This window comes from Rhinopithecus bieti, unplaced genomic scaffold (assembly GCF_001698545.2).
Source record: "Rhinopithecus bieti isolate Rb0 unplaced genomic scaffold, ASM169854v2 scaffold_315, whole genome shotgun sequence".
Lineage (NCBI taxonomy): Eukaryota > Metazoa > Chordata > Mammalia > Primates > Cercopithecidae > Rhinopithecus > Rhinopithecus bieti.
In genome coordinates this window covers 5,631,707-5,652,588 of record NW_016803481.1, presented here as the reverse complement: position 1 = coordinate 5,652,588, position 20,882 = coordinate 5,631,707, and the positions used below count along the sequence as shown (strand labels likewise).

General features: G+C 35.2%; 1 protein-coding gene across 2 annotated transcripts in view; it reads left to right on the top strand.

Annotated features, from left to right (window-relative positions):
- The window catches only part of ADAM7 (ADAM metallopeptidase domain 7), a 63,550-nt gene that overhangs the window by 22,235 nt on the left and 20,433 nt on the right, over positions 1–20,882 (top strand). For both annotated transcript variants that reach the window (XM_017884474.1, XM_017884482.1), the window contains exons 7-11: positions 908–961; positions 8,908–8,979; positions 14,677–14,846; positions 17,822–17,906; positions 19,726–19,856. In XM_017884474.1, the coding sequence (XP_017739963.1) occupies positions 908–961; positions 8,908–8,979; positions 14,677–14,846; positions 17,822–17,906; positions 19,726–19,856 (512 nt within the window). The remainder of the gene's footprint in view (positions 1–907; positions 962–8,907; positions 8,980–14,676; positions 14,847–17,821; positions 17,907–19,725; positions 19,857–20,882) is intronic.

Sequence of the window (20,882 nt, the reverse complement as noted above, 5' to 3'; positions counted from 1 at the left end):
AAAAAAAAAAAAAAAAAAAAAAAAAAAAAAAAAAAAAAAATACAAAAAATTGGCCGGCCAGTAGTGGCGTGTGCCTATAATCCCAGTTACTTGGGAGGCTAAGCCAGAAGAATGGCTTGAATTCAAGAGGTGGAGGCCGCGGTGAGCTAAGATCTTGCCACTGCACTCCAGTCTGGGTAACAGAGTGAGACCCTGTCTCAAAAGAAAAATAAATAAATATATAAAAATAAAAAATAAAAGATCTATAATTAGCAAAATTTATACATGTTTCCTTGGAATTGAGACTACTGAAAATTAGAAAGTTGGGAGGCAGGGGAAGGAGTACAAGAAATGCAGTCAGTCCTAATACTCCATCCTATGTTTTAACTGTCAGGTACGGATGGATGTTTTTCATACGTGCTTACTAATGAAGCATTGACTCAGTAAATGAAGAAAACAAAACCTAAATGTTAAAGTATGAGTTTATGATTCTTTACAACTCTTATTTGACCTGAAAGCCTAAACAAAGCATTAGGAAAAAGAGCTAATCCATGCTGGACTAATACCAAATGATGGGTTGATAGGTGCTGCAAACCACAATGGCACACATTTACTTACGTAACAAACCCACACATCCTGCACATGTAGCCTGGAAATTAAAAAATAAAATAAATTTTTTAAAAAAAGAAAAGATAAAAAGAACAAATAGGAAATACTACAATCCAATATATAGGACCCCATGTTTAATCATATAGTAGATTTCATTTAGATAAATTTATATAATTTTTATATATTCATGTGCCTCCCCATTTTGTATCAATAATATTAACATTTCTTATCTTGAAAATATTAGAATTTTTTTCCAACTTAAAGGGTTAAGATAAAAAGTGTTAAATATACTTCAACTGGATTTTCCCTAAATTTACAGGCTATCCATAATGAAAAGTACATTGAATTGTTCGTTGTTGCTGATGATACTGTGGTAAGTTTTCAGCTGAACTTACCTCTCTTTATTCTTCCTTGTAGAACTTGTAGTTATTCTAGCATAGAGAAAAAGGCATTCTAATCAGAGTTCCATTCTAGGCTCAAAGTCCTATTTTTAGTTTTCCAAAACAGATGTACATAAGAGACTATGGGGTCCTTTGCCACAATAGCAGACTGACCCAAAGTAGAACACTTGTCCCCATTAAGAACGTATGGAAATGCTGAATGACATACAAAATATTGAAAATATTTTAGCAACCTATTGTTAAGCTCAAAAGAAAAAGTGGAAAATCTACAAGTACTAAAAATGAAGAAGAAAATCTCTGTCAGAACAGTAAGTAAAATTTAAAGGCTTGGTGATCCCGATGTATAGAATGCAAAAACAGGCAATTAAGAAATTAAACCCCTGAGAAGCAAAATACTGAAATTTGGAAATGAGACCTCTGCATCATTCTCAGACTCATAAAGGGCTGCCTGTCTCAGAAAAGGGAACTAGAAACACTCCACAGAAACTGCAAGAAATAAAGGAAATTTTCTGTCTGCCTGTAGTCAGGAGCAGGTAAAATGTTACACATGGGAAAACAAATCTCCTGTTTGTGTTGTGCACAGATGTGGGACATGATATTATATATTTCTTCAGATACAGCATTGCCAAGCAAACTTTTTAATATAAAAGCTTACTAGAGACCTGCTAAACTGCTGGAGGTCAAGTCAAAAATATCCTAAAATGACTCTTTAATAATCTAAGATAGAATGAACTACATAAGGAAGCCAACCAACTCAAAGAAAAGGAAAATAAGCTCTCCAGGATCTGTAAATCATCCAATGATATTTCAGACTATGCTGTAACATTAAATTATATGTTTTAACTTATTAAAGATGTAAAGATGAATAAAAATGATGTTAAAATAACTAGAAAAGACTGGAAAACAAGGCAGGCATACTTGAAAAACTACCTGTTTTAACATTTATAAAAGGAAAAAGTATATACCCTTGGAAAAATTAAACAGAAGATTAGATGCATGTGAAGAAATAATTAGTGAATTGGAGAATGGAGGAGTTAGAGAAACAACCATTTCTCCAGAGAAATAATAAGTTGGAAACTGTAAAAGAGAACATAAGAGACATTAATTCAGAATATGAAGTTTATAAAGAGTGAGTGGGAATGACTGGATGACAGATGACAAATGAGAGGCAATTCTTGAGAATCTTCCAGAAGGAAAGGAATAAACAAATCCGATAACATTGTAGAAAAATTTCTGAATATCAAAGACAAAGAAAAAACCTTTTAAAATCAACTATAAGAGATAGATTGACTATAAGTAAATCACAAACAGAGCATACCTTTTAAACAACAGAAGACATAGTTTCTAGAAAAATACGTTCAAACAGCTAATGCAAAATGTTGTAAAATTTAAATTGAGTACTAAAATATCAGGCAAGGATAACAGGTTGGGAGAAAGAAATCATACTTAAAATGTTCTATGGAATTTTAGATTAGGAATGCAAAGGTAATCACAATTTTACACTTGGTAAGTAAAGTATGGGTGTTAAAATTTTAATTGTAATCACTATTAACCTAGCAATTAGAATGTAAATATCCCGAAAGAGTAGATGGGGATAGATGGATTTGAACATTAAAAAAAAAAAAAAAGACCAATCCAACAGAAAGCCTCAAAGAAAATACACACATGCACACATATGCCAACAGTCATGCACCGCATAACAATGTTTTGGTCAACAGACCACATATATGAAAGTGGTCCCATTAGATGATAATGAAAAATTCCTATACTAGTGACATCAAAGCCATCATAAAATTATAGCACAATGTTTCACTCATGTGTCTATGGTGATGCTGGTGTAAACAAACCTACCACATTGCCAGTTATATGAAAGTATAGCACATACAATTATGTACAGTACACAATACTTGATAATAAAAAACAACTATGTTGCTGGTTTATGTATTCACTATGTTATACTTTTTATTGTTATTTTATAGTGTATTCTTATTGATATATTTTAAAAGTTAACTGTAAAAGAGCCTCAGGTGGGTCCTTCAGGAGGCATTCCAGGAGAAAGCATTGTTATCATAGGAGATGGCAGCTATGTGTATGTAATTGCCCCTAAAGACCTTCCAGGGGGACAAGTTATGGAGGTGGAAGACAATGATATTAGTGATCCTGATTTTGTGTAGGTTTAGGCTAATATGTGTGGTTTTTGTCTTAGTTTTAACAAAATTTAAAAGTAAAAAATAAATAAAATTAGAAAAAAGATTACAGGATATAGATATAAAGAAAAAATATTTTGTACAGCTGTACAACGTGTTTGTATTTTAAACCATTGTCCAAAAAGTCAAAAGTTCAAAAATTTTTAGTTTATAAAGTGAAAAGTTACAGTAAGCCAAGCTTAATTTATTATTAAAGAAATAAAATTATACTTGTATAAATATAGTGGAGCCAAGTGTACAGTGTTTATAAAGTTCACCGTGAGGTACAGTAACGTCCTAGGCCTTTACATTTATTCACTGATTCATTCATTGATTCACTCTGAGAAACCTTCAGTCCTGTAAGCTCCATTCATAGTAAGTTCCCTAGGAGGCATACCAGTTTTTTACTTTTTATTTTTTGTCATTTATAACTTTTTTTGGCACTTCTTCTAAGTTTACATATACAAAAAACATTATGTTACAATTGCCTACAATATTCAGTATAGTAACCTGCTCTACAGGTTTGCAGCCTAGGAGCAGTAGGCTATACCATATGGTATACATGTGTAGTAGGTAATAACATCCAGGTTTGTGTAAGTATGCTTTATGATGTTTGCACAATGATGAAATCACCCAAGAATCCATTTCTCAGAATATATTCTCATTGTTAAGCAATGTATGACTATATTACATATATACATACATACATACAGAATTGTAAATACAAAAACAAAATAATATGTGAAAGTAATTCCAAATGTGTCAGAAATTAGAGTAAATATAACAATTACATCTGCCTGTTAGAAGTTAGAAAGTCTTGACCAGGCGTGGTGGCTCATGCCTGTAATCCCAGCACTTTGGGAGGCCAAGGCGGGTGGATCATCTGAGGTCAGGAGTTCAAGACCAGCCTGACTAACACAGTGAAACCCCGTCTCTACTAAAAATATGAAAATTAGCCGGGTGAGGTGGCACGTGCCTGTAATCCCAGGTTCTCAGGTGGTTAAGGCAGGAGAATTGCTTGAATCCGGGAGGTGGAGGTTGCAGTGAGCCAAGATCACGCCACTGCACTCCAGACTGGGTGACAGAGCGAGACTCCCTCCATCTCCCAAAAAACAAAGCAAAACAACAACAAAAAAAGAAGTTAGAAGCTCAAACTGTATATAAAAAAAAGGATATTATGATATTCATAAGAAACATAGCTAAAATTCTCAGAAACTTGAAAATCTCATTAAATAAGATAAAGTAGTTCTTTCCCCAAAAAAGATATCTTATTATTTTAATAGTATGTAAAGGATAATTTATGATTTAAAAGTTATTTGAGATAAATTGGAAAATTAATTAGAAAAGAGCACCAGAAGGACATAAAATATGAAAACACCTAACAACAAAGTTTAAAAGATAACAAAATGTAACAGGTTTGCCAGAGAAAGTAGGGTATTTTTTAGCTCTTCTCTATCAGAAAATTTTAAGTCCAGAGGAATAGCTTCAGCAAAAATTGATAAGATTTGAACTACATAAATGTAAGTTGGATCTAACCAATTGATATATTACCTTGCATTTTTTTAAAAAAGAATATGTATATTTTTCATGTACAGATAACATATTTGAAAAAATTAACAGGGTATCTGGCCACAAAGAAAATAAACAGAAATAGCAAAGAGATATCATAAGATCACTTTTTTCTTTTTTACCACAACAAATTAGAAGTTATAACAAAATTGTTTAATTAGACCATTAAAAGACCATTGGTTGGGAAACTTAAAGTAAAATATATTTCCAAATATTAATTGTCTAAAAAATTAAATCTGAAATTATGGACTATTTATAACTGACAAAAAAAAAAAAACACTAAAGTAAAATTTACTCGATACAGGTAGCATGCCAGTATTTAGACATTTGTCAATTTAAACAGTTTTATTAAGAAAAAAGAAAGAAAATAAAGAGGCTAAGAGTCCAACTAGAGAGATTTGAAAACAGAACAGTATAAATCCAAGGAAGATAGAAAGAGGAAAGTAATTTAACAATGACAAAAATCAATAAAACCACAAGGCGAAACAAAAGACAAAAAAATGTCCAATGGAGTAGTTCAACAGAGCCAAGTACTAGTTCTCTGAAAACATTAATGAAATAGTCAAGTTTCTGACAATGCCGATTAAAAAAAATAATAATCTATGTAAAGTTAGAAAATAAAACACAATTATAAATAAAATTAAGGTTACACATCATTAAAAATATATGAAGAACTATGTACCAATAAATTTATAAACAGAAGTATGTAGTTAAATGTTATCAAGCTGACTCAACAATAAATAGAAAATCCCAAAATGATTTACAAGTTTGAAAAATTACGTAAGGAGTCTATAACCTATTAACAAATAAAAACACCAGACTCAGACTAGTTTGATGACAAGTTTTACCAAAGTTTGTTGTAATAAATAACCTTATCTTTTACAAACTGTTCCACAGAATAGGAAAAGAGGAAAAAATCCTGCATTTTAGATGGTTAGTCTAATCTTTGTATTATTTATCTACCACTGTGTCATAAACTAATCAAAACCTGGCGGGTAATCAATGACTCATGCAGCTGCAATAATCTATTGACTCCACTGGCTGGCTAGTCTAAGATGGCCACAGTCATTTGCCTGGTACGTGGTATTGGGTTTCAGCTGGCCATGTCTCTCCAGCAGCCTAGCTGGTTGTGCTTTCTTGCATCATAGCTGGGCATCGAAGCATCAAAAGAGAGGAGAGGCTCCAGGTGCAAGAGCTTTTCAAGCTTCTGTTTGTACATGTTTACATGTCTCACCCAAAGTAAGTCATATGTCCAAGCCTAGAATCAACGTTGGAGGAAACTTATAAAAAGATATAGATACCAGTAAGAGTGATTCCTTGAGTTATTACAATAACAATCTATGACAACTGATAATATTGGTAACACATCTAGACATGATCTTATAAGAAAGTAAAATTATAAGCTAAATTCACTTATAAATGCAACTTCAAATGTCCAAAAAATATTTGCAAGCCCAAGCCAAGATATATCCATAAAAAGTTTACATGAGAGTGATGGTTTTCTCCAGTGATGTGAATATTGCTTTGCTTTGACATGAACAGATTTTTTAAAAGTAACAATCTCAAATGTATGTACTATATATGTATGTATATAGTAGGTGTGTGTGTATGTATACACACACATATAATTCAGCACTCATTCATCATAAACCTCTTGGGATATAAAAAGTGGAAGAAAATAAAGAATATTTACCAAACTCCTATTCAGTATCAACATTAAACTTATTAATAAAATGTTGGCAGTTTTCCTCCAAAATTGGGAATAAGGAACATTTGCTCATTGTCACCAGATTTCTTTCAACATTTTTACTGAAATTCCCAGCCAATGTAATAAGAAAAAAAAAGGTAAGACCCATTTTAATTGAAAAGATATAACATTTTACACATTAAAATAGAAGAAACTGGTTTACCTACTAAAAAAATTTTAAATAGAAATTGTAAGTTCTAAGCACTAAACAGATAGGCTTACATTGTCATGTTGTTGAGAAATTTTAAAAAGAGTGCTAAGAGACACTGCTCTTAATAATAATATATGTGTTATCAAAGAGTAAGGACAGGTTATTAAAAGTTTTACTCAGATACTAGGAGAAGGGTTGCTTGGTGTTATTTTAGTTGCATTAAACTGGGCTTTACATGTATAGCTCTTGCATGTGCTGCTTTAATACTGTCTTGAAATATTTAAGGGTTTCTTTATTTAGATAATTTCCTATGGTAAATCATCCATTTTCATTTGACAAATAGTTAATGTGCATTCATTATGCTAGGTCCTGAGAATTAATGATATATATGATAGCCAAATAAAAAGGGCAGCAGAGGTCAGGGGCGGTGGCTCATCCTTGTAATCCCAGCACTTTGGGAAGCCAAAGTGGGAGGATTGTTTGAGACCAGGAGTTTGAGACCAGCCTGGGCAACAGAGCGAGACCCCATCACTCCAAAAAAAAAAGAAAAGAAAAGAAAGAAAAAAATAGCTGGGTGTGGTGGTGTGTACCTGTGAATACAACTACACGGGAGGCTGAGACAGGAGGATCAAATGAGCCCAGGAGGTCAAGGCTGCAATGAGTCATGTTCACGCCAATGCACTCCAGCCTGGATGATAGAGCAAGACCTTGTCTCGAGGAACAACAACAATATAAAGGGCAAGAAAGCAAGAGGAGGGTAGAAAATGTGAGCATTCCAATCAAATAAAATAAGGAAACCAAAGGCAGTCTTTGGAAACATGTTGAGAAGTTTACATATCTTGAAGATAGTGTGGAATTCTCAGCAGGGAAGTTAAGTGAGGATATGGATGATACACTGACAGCTAGCAAGTTGAAAAAGAAGAGCAGAACACAAATGTCTGAATCCTGGGAAACACCAACCACTAAATAAAGATTTGACAATAAAAGTGCAAAGCTCATACCTAACCATTCCTCCTCCCTCTCCTCTGGTTGAAAATCACTGATTGATAAAGTACCTAATCTTTGTGATCCCTAAAATAGCCTCAGAATCTCTCTCCACAGTGAATTTTAGGCAGTGACTTTTGGGTAATTCTTATCTATCAAGCAATCAGTGGAAATCCTGTTGGGAAACATGTTTGTCATCCAGTATTTAAAAGGATAATGGGAACGCACAATAAAATAGCAGGAGTGTATGGGGTAATAGAAACCAAGAAGTTAAGAAATTTGTTGAAATTGAAAATGGTCAACATTACATGTGGACAAGATGACCAGAAAGGAAAATATATTCACAATTTATTTGATAATTAGGAGAATATTTGTGGGTTTTAAAAAATAGTTTCAATGGAATAGTGGCAGTTATAATCAGAGTGTAGTAGGTTGAGTAGGTGGGAGATGAAAATTGAAGAATGCTATATCTTAGCAGTATTTTGATATTTAACGTAACAGGAGAGCAATGGGATGGTAACAAGTAGATACTTGTAAGATTCAGGAAAGACAGGTTAATTTCTTATTTTTATTATGAAAGAAGTTTGACCATTTGCATTTATCCCTACAGTACACCTTACGTTATTATTAAGTACATTTGATCAAGTCTAAATTGATAATTGATACAAGATCCCAATGGTACAAAAGGGAATGCAGTTAAAAGAGAGAACAAAAGTCAGAATAGACGGGACATGAAAGTCTGGTTTGCCCTCATAGCTGTTTCCTGGAGAGAAGGGGTAGCTACACTTTCCTGTCCCTGTTCAGCATATCTCCAGCTCCAGTGGGTTTTTTTATTATATATTCTTTATTTTGTGAACACCAAGGACACAGAAGGGTTAATAAAGTTGCTGTTCTTTGCCATATATTGATTGCTTTGTAGCTTTAATAGGTTTGTTTCATCTATGTGATTAAAAAATGGACTCTAAAGAACACTAATCAGTTGGTTTAATAAATTAATATAATGTAGTATAATGTAATGTGAAAACGAAACAAAGTTAGAAAGAAAAACTTGAAGTAATACTAAACCTAAGCATGTCTTTAGGAGGGCTGTATTTAGTTATTTTATATCAAAAACTTATTTAAGTTGTCTGGTGTTTAGCTGAATGAAAGGAGTTCTCTTTCTTCGTTAGGCCAATGATTTTTTTTTTTCTTTGTAACAGCTGATGATGAATGAAGTATTTTGTTGAGCTTTTATGCAACTCCTATTATTAATGAATATTAATATGATATTTATATTTCCAGTATCGCAGGAATAGTCATCCTCACAATAAACTAAGGAACCGAATTTGGGGAATGGTCAATTTTGTCAACATGGTAAGGTTTGATATAGTTTTTGAATCAAACCAATAATATGAATGCAAAGAACCTTTCAGCATAGATCTCTGCTGGACTATTGTAGTCACCTGATATTAAGGGAGTACAAAGCACAAAGATTCACCAAGTAGACTCATAACAAAAATCCACAGGAAAAAATAATAACAACAAACCACAGCTCTGAATTTTCAATTTTCGATGTAAATGGCATTTAATATTGAAATACGTTTCAAAACTTGGTCTCTAACCACAAAATTTATGAAGCAATGTACAAAGAATATGAAAATCAATCACTGTAAACCAAATCGCACTACTTTAAATCACTGCTCTGTGAAGTTGTATAATGAAAAGTCTTTTAAGCTATAATTTGTTGTCCATGGTTTGGCATAGAAAGTGGAGTAAGTATTTCAGTAAAATATATTAAAATGCTTAATTTGTCTAAATTAGAATGAGGTATATAACCCTTTAAAAAAAACAAATTGTGAATTGCAACACATTTTTTTTTTTTTTTTTTTTTTTTGCTGACTCATTCTGAGACACCTCAGCCCTATTACTAGGATAAAGAGACCCCATAGGAAAAAGCAGTACGGAAGGCCCCTCTAGGCCAGTGGTTACTAATTCACCAGTTGAGGGACATTTAATCTGCTTGTAGTTTTTGGCTATTGTAAATACAATGGCTTTAAACATTTGTGTATAGTTGTATGTGCAATTATAAAATCTCATTTTTCTTTGGTAAGTAACGAAGAAGTAGAAATACTGGGTCATATGGAAAGTGTATGCTTCCTTACAGTAATATATTCTTTGAAAGAAAGTTACTATGCACAGCTCACACTTAAGAAGTGTAAATTACGCTCTTCCTCCTTGACAATGGAGCATCTACATAAATTGCTTGAAATTTTTCTACGCAAGAGATTTATCTCTTTTCTTCCATTAACATGTATTTAATAATTTATTTATATCAGTGGATATTTATTTTGTACTTTGAGTTACAACCTAACACTACTTTATTTTGTTGCTCAAATTGTTTCACTTTCGTCCATTGGGCAATATTTCAGCTGGTCTATGTGTCCCTTTGGCATACCCTCATCAGTGTATGTGTGTCTGTGTGTGTGTGTGTGTGTGTGTGTGTGTGGTATTTATAGTGTTGGATTCTCTGAACTTCTTGGATCTGTGATTTGCTGTTTTATACTATTTTTAAAAATTATTGACCATGATCTCTTCAAATATTTCTTCTGCCTTCTTATCTCTCTTCTCTTTGTCGTGTTTCTATTATACAAATACTAGATCTTGTGATTTTCCCACAGCTTTGGACCTTCCCCTATGTGGTTTTCACTCTTAACTCTTTGCGTTTCCATTTGGCTAATTTTTGTTGGGCCAACAGTATTCTTTCCTCACCCATGTCTAGCCTACTGATGTATTCACCAATGGTATTCTTTGTGTCTACCACTATATATGTACTCTGCTATTTTCATCCACTCTCTTTTATAGTTTCCACCTCTCTGCTGAAATTCCCTCATCTTTTCAAGCTTGTTTTTCAATATATTCATTTTTTTATTACTACATAACAAGTTACCACAAACCTAGCACCTTAGAACAATACTCATTAACGATCTCACAATTTTTGTAGGCAGGAATCTGGGTACAGCATAACTGGGTTCTCTGCTCAGGATCTCAGAATGAGGAAATCAGGCCTGGGGATCTCAGCTTGTTGTTGTTGGTAGAATTTAGTTCATGCAGTTGCAGGATTGAAGTCCTCAAATTCTTGCTGGCTGTCTGCTGGGGCCATCTCAGTTACTGGGGGCCCTGACAATTTCTTATCACACAGTGCTCTCTTGGACCGTTTCACAACATGTCAGGTTTCTTCTTTGGGCCACCAGGAGAAATGCTGCTGCTTCAAATTACTAGACTTGTTTTCAAAGATTAAATTAGGTCTACCCACAGTAAGTTCACTGTTATTCAACTCAGAATCCTCTGATTTGGGTACCTTAATTGCATCTGAAAAGCTGTAAGCTCCCTTTATCTTTGTGCTGTATCATAACCTAAATATACTAGTGAAATTCATCATACTCACAGTGCTGCCCGCATTGAAAGGGAGGTCATTCCACAGTGTGTTAGTGTCCAGGAACAGGAATCCTTGGGGGCCATCTTAGAATTCTGCAAACCACATCCATCTTTTCCATTAGAGCCTTCAACATATTATTGATAACTAATTTAAATTTCCCGTCAGACAATTTCAGCATGTGGGTCATCTATGAGTTTAGTTTTGTCAGCTCTTTTCTCTCCAACAGTGGGTTGTCTTTTCATGCTCTTTTATATGTTCTTTAATGTTTTATTGGATGGTAGACAGTATGCATAGTAGAGTCTAAGAAAATAGTATTTATGCCTGAAATGGTGCACTTCTTCTTTTGCTAGGTCGTTAACATGTGGAAGTCGATTAATCTGGTCAGAAATTGAGCTGGTTTTGCTGTTGCTACTGCTACCTGCAGTGAACTATCAACTGCGTATTCATCTAGTGTTACTTTGTGCATACGATGGGTCCTGCATTGTTGGAGAGCTTTTCCCCTTATTTCTGTTCCATTCTCAACTTTAGGCTTTGAGAGCCAGCACCTCCCTTCACATTCTCACCCCTTCTTCAATAGTGGCCTGTTGTTTGCTCCTCAGTGCCTTCTAGCCTAGTTATGGGGCCCAGAGCACTTTCTATTATCCTGATTTAACCTCAGTCTTAGGGAAGCTCTGTCCATGGGTCATTGGCTGAGTATTTCTCAGTGTTCATTTTCCTCTCCATTGGTAGGAGATCCCGAATGGTCTGGGTTCAGGACAGTTTCCCACCTCTCCTCCAGGAGTAGAAGGCTATTTTTGTTTTGATTTGCTTTGTTTTGTTTTCCTTTTCTTCAGCTGTAATAAATTTTAATTTGGGTTCTGGGGGGAAAATTTGCTATAGCTCCCTTGGCAGCTTAAGGCTTGTGTTCCTTGGGGAAAGAGTTCGGTAGATTTTATAATTTTTTGCAAAGCAGCAATTCTCCCCTTCTTCAGGCCCGCACCACTGAGGGAGGCCATCTTGAAACTCCCTCTCTGTCCCCCACTGTGGTTATCGGCATCCACGGAGGCCCATGGAGATCAATCTGTGTGCGGACCTGAGATCCCTGTGTCTGGATCTCCATGAGGCTCTGCATTCTCCTTCTATCCCATACTTGGCCTTAAGCAATTCATTAATGATATTTGGTCAATTATTTCTACCCATTAATAAAGTGCTCAACATCTTTCTTTCTCATTATCTGCCACAAGGGAGGTGTTCTGGCACCATCTCTCCTTGAAGGAGACTGTCTTTGCTTAAGGTTCAGGCACACTTGGCCCTATTGCCTCAGTTCTCTGGTGGACTCAGAAAAAAATATATGATTTTGTAGTTTCTCTGGCTTGTCCTTTTTGTCAGGGTAGAGGCAACATTCTTTCTAACTTCATACATTGTAGGCAGAAGCAGAACTTCTCCCAACTATTTCAATTTATGTCTGTGGAAATTGAAAATTTTCCCCATGCCTTTTTGTAAGAGGGAGGAAGGAACAGTATGGAGTGCAATGATTACATCTCATAATTACTTCTGTTTTCTTCCATTCCTTTTATCTTGTAATTATGTCTTTTATCACTTCCCTGGCATTGACCCCAACTCAAGACTAAAACTCTCTCCTTGGTTTCTAATCTTCAAATAAACATACATATAAAACCATTGCATATTACTGAACTTTTACTGAAGATTTGCAGTTTAGATTGGGAGATTACATAGCACATTATAAAACAAACAATTTAAGGTAACAAAGTCTAAAAGCCCGTGTGCCTGGCCATTGTATCCCTTCTTACTGACCCTTTATTATCCTTCACAGAGCCCATACTCATATTATTTCACTGGGTCCTTTCTTATTTTGACTTTATGTCTTCACCCCTTTCAACTTAGAGATTCCATAGTTATTTCCCTACTATAAAGAGCAGTTCAAGTCTCCACAACCTTCCATATGTGTGTATCCAAAACTATCCAAGAATTTAGCAAATAAAGCATGGCTTTTATTTTATAAGATTTGTTCTTATGAGAAGAAAATATAATCAGAATGACAAATAATATTTCCGTTTGCACTTGTGCATAGTCTTGCAAATATAAAGCCCACTTACGAATAGAGAGGCTCTGAAAATCCCAGGTTAAAATAATTATTGCTATGTAGTACTTAATTTCTAACGTTTACCACACATTAAGATTAGGGTCAAGAGCCTGGTGTGGTGGCTCATGCCTGTAATCCCAACACTTTGGAAGATCAAGGCAGGAGAATCACTGAGCCCAGGAGTTCAAGACTAGACTGGGCAACAAAGTGAGACATCATCCCAACAAAAAAAAAATAGAAGAAAGGAAAGGAAGGGAAAGGAAAGGAAAGGAAAGGAAAGGAAAGGAAAGGAAAGGAAAGGAAAGGAAAGGAAAGGAAAGGAAGGAAAGAAAGAAAGAAAAGACAGTCAGGTGCAGTGGTGTGTGCCTGTAGTTCCAACTACTCAGGAAACTGAGGTGGGAGGATCCTTTGAGCCCAGGATTTCAACTTTGCAATGAGCTATGATTGCACCACTACACTCCAGACTGGGTGACAGAGTGGGACCCTATCTCAAAAACAAACAAACAAACAATTCAGGGCCAAGAGGAATAAGGATGCATATCACAGGCTTTGTAGATTTGAGGTCAGAGTTTGACTAGATGTCTAACTTCAGGAGAGTTTAAAAGGCATCTAATTCTCATGATTATGAACTGACCTTTTTGGCCTCTATTGACACATGGAATTGAGTATATTCATATCTTGTAGATTAAGAAAAGTAGAATATTAACACAAGTTTATTGTTACAGGAATGATATAAGTATTAGCCTTCTTATTGACTAGTTACATTGCCTAGTAACGTTGTATGAATGATCGTTCCATTTCTGTTCATTCAGTGTTGATACTTTATCATTCACTGTCTTTCAACCTACTTGTACTGACTGTTGTGGAATATAAAACTGATACAACACATAGTCCTTTCTCTCAAAATTCCCATAACAATTGCATAAACTCCAACTTCTTTTGTCCTGGCATAAAAGTACCTATCACCCAGGTGTTTACAGAACAGGTAGAAATAGGTGTGAGGTGTATAGGCTACAACTATTTCTGCCTGCTTAGAGCAATCCCTAGTAACATTTCTCAGATTTTAAAAAAAAGGTAGTTACAGAAATCAAACATAAAGATCGAACACAGCAGGTAAGTTTTTGAAAACCAATACCAACTTTCTAACCTGTCACAGAACGAACCCTTGGCTTAAAGTATGAAGGTGAATAAGGAGCAGTCACACCACCTGCCACTGTTAGTAAACTTATGCTTTTAGGCCAGTTCTAAACTCAGAACTTTAATAAATTCTTCCAGCACATCTTGAGACAGCGCCTGTAAGACTTATGATAGTTTGAGGAGGCATATCTTTCTGATTAAATTTCACTGTTGCCCAGAAAATTCACCAGGTATTCTGGGCAATGCACTCTGTCCCATTTTGATATATCTGTTTGTAACATGAGGCTTGCACTGTTTACTTATATACCTCACAAGTTCAAATTATTGTTTTGGGGAAAATGTAAAGGAATATAATAATATTGCAGAATCTTTCCAGCAACCTGACTTTGTGAAAAATGGTTTCTTCTTTGAACAGATTTATAAAACCTTAAACATCCATGTGACGTTGGTTGGCATTGAAATATGGACACATGAAGATAAAATAGAACTACATTCAAATATAGAAACTACTTTATTGCGTTTTTCATCTTGGCAAGAAAGGATTCTTAAAACAAGGAAGGATTTTGATCATGTTGTATTACTCAGGTTGGTGATTGCTCTATTTTCTTGCATACCGTTGGTGGATTATTACAAAAGAAAACAAAAAAAAATTAACAGAAAAAAAATTGCTTAAGCAGTTGACTTTTGGGTAGTATATAGGGACAAAATGTTGTTTGTACCTATACAGAAAATTTCTAAGCAAGGCACAGTGGCTTATACCTTTAATCCCAACATTTTAGGAGACCAAAGTGGAAGGATTGTTTTAGCCTAGGAGTTCAAGACCAGCCCCAGGCACCATAGCAAGACCCTATCTGTACAAAAAATTTAAAAATTAGCTGATCATGGGGGCATGCACCTGTGGTCCTAGCTACTTGGGAGGCTGAGGCTGGAGGATCTCTTGAATCCAGGAGGTTAAGGATAACATGAGCTGTGGTTGTGTCACTGCACTGCAGCCTGAGTGACAGAATGAGACCTTGCCTCAATAAATAAATAAATAGAAAGTTTTCAAGTGGGCTATTTGATGTTCTTTCTAATATTAATACTAGAAAAGAAAAAATCTGATATATTAATATTCTTGGTAGACTTAAAAATGCCATTAGGTAAACAAAGTGCCTTTAGAATCCATTTACATTTTTTATCAACATCCAGTGCTAACTCATCTCACCCTCCCATGTTGTACCATTCCAATATTCTACCAAAATCTGCCTTTTTTGGAAAGCACCTCACTCTCTGAACATTTCCCCTCATCAAAATCTGCCTGCCTGGTGACCAACCCTTCAATACCATCTTCTCTACTCTACAATTGAATAGACAACTAATCTGATAAGTGAAACCTGTCAGAGCTTTAATACTCCTAAGTAAAAGCGTGACTTTGTCTAGACTACTCAATCTTTAATTTCTTTAAAAGGGGACTATTTTATCATTTTGTTATTCAAGATACCTAGCACAGTACTTAGCCCAGAAGAAAAGGATAAGTAATTATGGAACTGAATGTAATACAACCTAATATTTAGTACAGTCCTGTTATCCTAAAGAATGCTAAATTGTGGAAGAAGTCCTTTAGAGTGACGCCATCTTTTAGCATCTCTTCTCATGCCCTTAAAGCTACTGTATTAGAATAGTGCCCACTTTTCCTACTTTATATACCCATAATATCGGTATTTCTCCTAAGGTCTGCAAATCCAGCCTGCTAATCTTCTATTATTATTTAGATGTTGACTTTCCGTCTGAACTCAAAAACCTGAAGCTTCCGATACCTGTAGTTGGAAGTCAGATTCCATCCTTTGGCAGATTAATGAGATTGAATCAGACCTCCAAAATAATGTAATTCCTATTTTTTATATCTGGGATGGCCCATAGCATCTATCTCCAGAGGCATAGTTGTGCCTGGCTTGTACTTGAATATTCATGCATTAGCATGCCTCAAAATCATGGGGAATGAAGCGTAGTAAAACATCGCCATAAACTTCAGAGTGGGCAAGATTAACTCTTTTGCCCTCTCCTTATACATGTATTTTTAAATACTTAATAAATAAACCCAAAAACATTTGAATGGGTGTAAGTAGAAAACTTTTAACTACGTTAGAACATCTCCTATTCTAACCAGTAGCTTCTCATATCAATAGGATGTCTGCAAGTAAGGAGATGGGGTGAAATGCTACTAAATAGCCAATTGAGCATCATATTTGGGACTTCTTATGTGTTAAGTTTCTTGGGTATCTGTCCTTCTGTATTCACTTAGATGTAGAAGTGACAAGACAGTATATACAGCATTAACATGTGTTACTTGATTTCAAGCGACCATGAGAGAACATTTGAGATTATTCTTGTCCTGGTGCTTCCCCTCTATATATGTGGTTTTCTCAATATCCCCAGAGTTTAAAAAGACCAGAATTCTGTCTTTCCAAGAAGCATAGTCAAATATTGATGCCTGAAATGTAGGAAGAGAAACATTTCAGTAATAAAGAAAAAAATGGAGTGTATCTTAATCAAAACAGGTCTAGACTGAAAGGGGTCATCTAGTCTGACCACCTTTTTCGTCTTTGAGTTCTGTTACATTCCAGGTGTGACCCTTTAGCACTTAATGGCTCTTTTTAAAGTGGTCCAACTCTAAATAGTATCCCTGAAATCAAATCAAATTTGGATTCCTATAATGTAAATATCTACATTTGTCTTTTCAAGTAATCCAAGAACAGTTCTCATTTTACCTGACAACTCATTTAAGTGTTTTATTGTAGCTATCAAACCATACCTGAGTTTCTATGGTTGATTAAAAGTCTTAACATTTTTCAACTGTAGCTAATCAATCATGGTGTTAAGTCCATTCACTGTGTTACTTTGTTTTTCCTTCCAAGCACTTTTAAATTTCATTAATTAATTAATTTCTGGTCTTGTAAGTGGTTTTAGCCAAGGCTGAGGGCAGAGTAGACAGAGTCAAGTAAAATGGGATTTCGATTTTATTTTTTGATGTGTATTTTTTTGTTTTTGTTTTATACTTTTCTACAATTTCAGTTTAAGATTGCACTGTGTTTTGTTTTTTATGGTTGGTTGGTTTTTTGTTTTTTTTAAATTGAGATGGAGCCTCGTTCTGTGTCCTGGAGAGCAGTGGCACAATCTCAGTTCACTCCAAACTCCCCCTCTTGGGTTCAGGTGATTCTCCTGCCTCAGCCTCCCGAGTACCTGGGACTACAGGTGTGCACCATCATGCCCAGCTAATTTTTGTATTTTTAGTAGAGATGGGGTTTCACCATGTTGGCCAGGATGGTCTTGATCTCTTGACCTCGTGAATCCACCTGCCTCAGCCTCCCAAATGCACTGGCTTTTTTAATGCCTTGAATATCCCACAGGTTAAAGATGAGCTCAATATCAACTAAGGTCAGCCTCAATTCCAAAACTCCAGAAATAAGAAGGCATTTTCACATGCAAAAGCATTGGCATTGTTGGGGTTCACTGCAATTTGATCTTTGTGTTAATTAAACTACTAACTCAGGTTGAAGAGTATATTTGCATCTTTTTCATAGTGGGAAGTGGATCTACACACATGTGCAAGGAATTTCTTATCCAGCGGGTATGTGCCTGCCCTATTATTCGACCAGTATCATTAAGGTGGGCTGTGTTTTATTTATATTACTTAATAATGTTTGAATAAAATTTTTGTAATGTCCTGGGTTCCATGGAAAGAAATTCTGTGTTCATTTTGTCATATATACTCACTACGATATGTCATGAACAGACTGTTATGTTTTCTTCATTAAATGAATAAAAAATGTTTCATTAAAAAATTATAAATGTTGAAGGCAAACTCACTTTGTTCAGAGTTTAAACGGATGGTATACCACAGATCAGCATGCAATGATTAGTAAAGCTCTTTTGCATATGAAATATAGCCACTTATAAGGACAAATAATGTACACACAAGTTGATGGCTCATTTGGCAAGTGAGGATAATTGTTCTTGTGCTGATAATAAGGTACATAAACCACTTCATATATCATATCAAGACAACCTGTCAATTCACTTTTAGAAAGCATAAGACCTAAAAACTGTTGACTCCTTTTTTTATGTGATCCTTTCCAAAGTCTCTAAGCTTCTAGTAAATGTTGTCCAAGTAACCCCATCTGAGAGATTCTTGAAAACACAAAGGTTTCTATTTATTTCCTTTATGTTGCTGCCTAGTTGTTGCTATACTTTGTCTGTTATTAAGATCAAAGACCTCAAAGCTAGCACTTATTTAAATGACCACATGACTTATTTATTACATAGTTATTTTGTGCTTATAACTTTTCCTATGGTATTTTAGTAACATAAGTTTTGGATCATAGAGTCAATTTCATCTGATATATGCTGTTAGATTATGCTACTTAGACTATGATATATGCTACTTAGATTATGATATTATAATCACTCCAGGACACATTTTAAACTTTATGTGAGTAAGATGAGATGACCAAATTAGGTATGTTTTATTAGCTTTATAGTAATCTGATAGCCCACCTCTTTTTGGAAATTAATTTTGTATTAACATAGAAATTAAAGCATACAATAGAACTATGAGCCAAGTTAACCAATTCTTCCATGGATTTGATATATCTGACATTTAAGTTTTTCTCATAATAGAAACTTCCTCTTTAAGATTGTATAGCATTGTTGTGCAATGGGAGACTATAAGCTGAAAACAAGAACCTCACGTTTCCGTTTGCATAGAATTTGGATATCTAGTACAAAGAAGACAATCAATATTATTTATTATATTGTGTAGGATATTTATCTTAGTTCATTCTAGCTGCTGTAATGAAATATCACAAATGAACACGTAAGAAACAATAGAAATCTATTTCTCGGAGGCTAAGAATCCAAGATTAAGTCCTTAGCAGATTCAGAGTCTGATTAAAGCCTCTCTGTCTCATAGTTGACACCTTCTTGCTGTGTTCTGACCTGGTAGAAGGGGCAGGAATCTCACTCAAGCCTCTTTTATAAGGGCATTAATCCCACTTATGAGGGCTCTGCCCCCAAGACTTAATCACCTTCCAAAGACTTCACCTCCTAGTGTCATCACCTTGAAGTTAGTTTTATACCTTCAACATATGAATTTTGAAGAGGTAAAATCATAATAATGTTAGTTAACAGTTTTAACTATTTATAAGAATGAGCTTCTATAAATCTAACAATGACTATCACCATGCCACAAAGAAAGAATTTCAAAATGTTAGAGCTAGAGATATTTAAAAAGTCACTTTCTTGGGCTTCTTATATAATTAAGGAAACTGAGGTACAGGGCAGAGAGGTAACTGAGTCCATGCCTTTTTAAATAAGTACCAGTTGACTAGGAGCCAGAAGCCAGGCCTTTCAACCACTAGTTTGAAGCACTATGTACACAGTGTGCTATCTTTCAAAAATTTCTAATGCAATTTTTTTTTTTCATCAGGATCTTTTGCCTGACGCAAACATAATTGCAAACAGAATGGCACATCAACTGGGGCATAACCTTGGGATGCAGCATGATGAGTTCCCATGCACCTGTCCTTCAGGAAAATGCGTGATGGACAGTGATGGAAGGTGAGGTTCGAACAACACACAGAATACACTTAAACAATTCAGAAGTGGGCTGGGAGTGGTGGCTCATGCCTGTAATCCTAGCACTTTGGGAGGCCGAGGTGGGTGGATCACCTGAGGTCGGGAGTTTGAGACCAGCCTGGCCAAGATGGAGAAACCCCATCTCTACTAAAAATACAAAATTAGCCGGGCTGGTGGTGCATGCCTGTAATCCCAGCCACTTGGGAGGAGAATTGCTTGAATTTGGCAGATGGAGGTTGCAGTGAGCCAAGATCATGCCACTGCACTCCAGCCTGGGATACGAGAGCAAAACTCCATCTCCAAAAAAAAAAAAAAGAAAAAAGAAAAAAGAAAAAGAAAAGAAAGAAAGAAAGAAAGACAGAAAGAAAGAAGGAAGGAAGGAAGGAAAGAAAGAAAGAAAGAAAGAAAGAAAGAAAGAAAGAAAGAAAGGAAGGAAGAAAGAAAGAAAGAAAGAAAAGATGTATTTCAAAAGTGGATTTTGAGTCAAAACCCACTATTGTAGGATTTGTTGTAAAGCTATGGAATTTCCTAAAATGTCTATTACATAACTAGGCATGGGAGTTTCCTTTCTGGGGCTAAATCTTGCCAACTGATAGTGTCTCTCTCTAGTGATACTATGAGAGAAATCCCAAAACTCTTTCTGGGCACATTGAAAAAGTACACCATGAACAATTAGTACCAATCACTACCACGGCAATTAGGGGAGAAATAGACTCTGCATGCTTTGTTTTGTCATCTTTTCTATAAGCTATAATGTCTTCCTTCACATCTTTATTCAAATGTTATTCCCACCAATGTTTTCCCTGGCCACCTGATCTAGATCACACACATATCCTGTCATTTCACTTCCCACTCCTTTTGTTTTTTGTCTTCTCCTTAGTACTTATTACTATCTAGCATATTCTCTGTTTCATGCATTCAGCTTATTTATAACTTTACTCTTCTGCTGAAATATAAGCTAGTCCCACAAGGTCAGAGGGTTTTGTCTGTTTGGGTCACTGTTATATC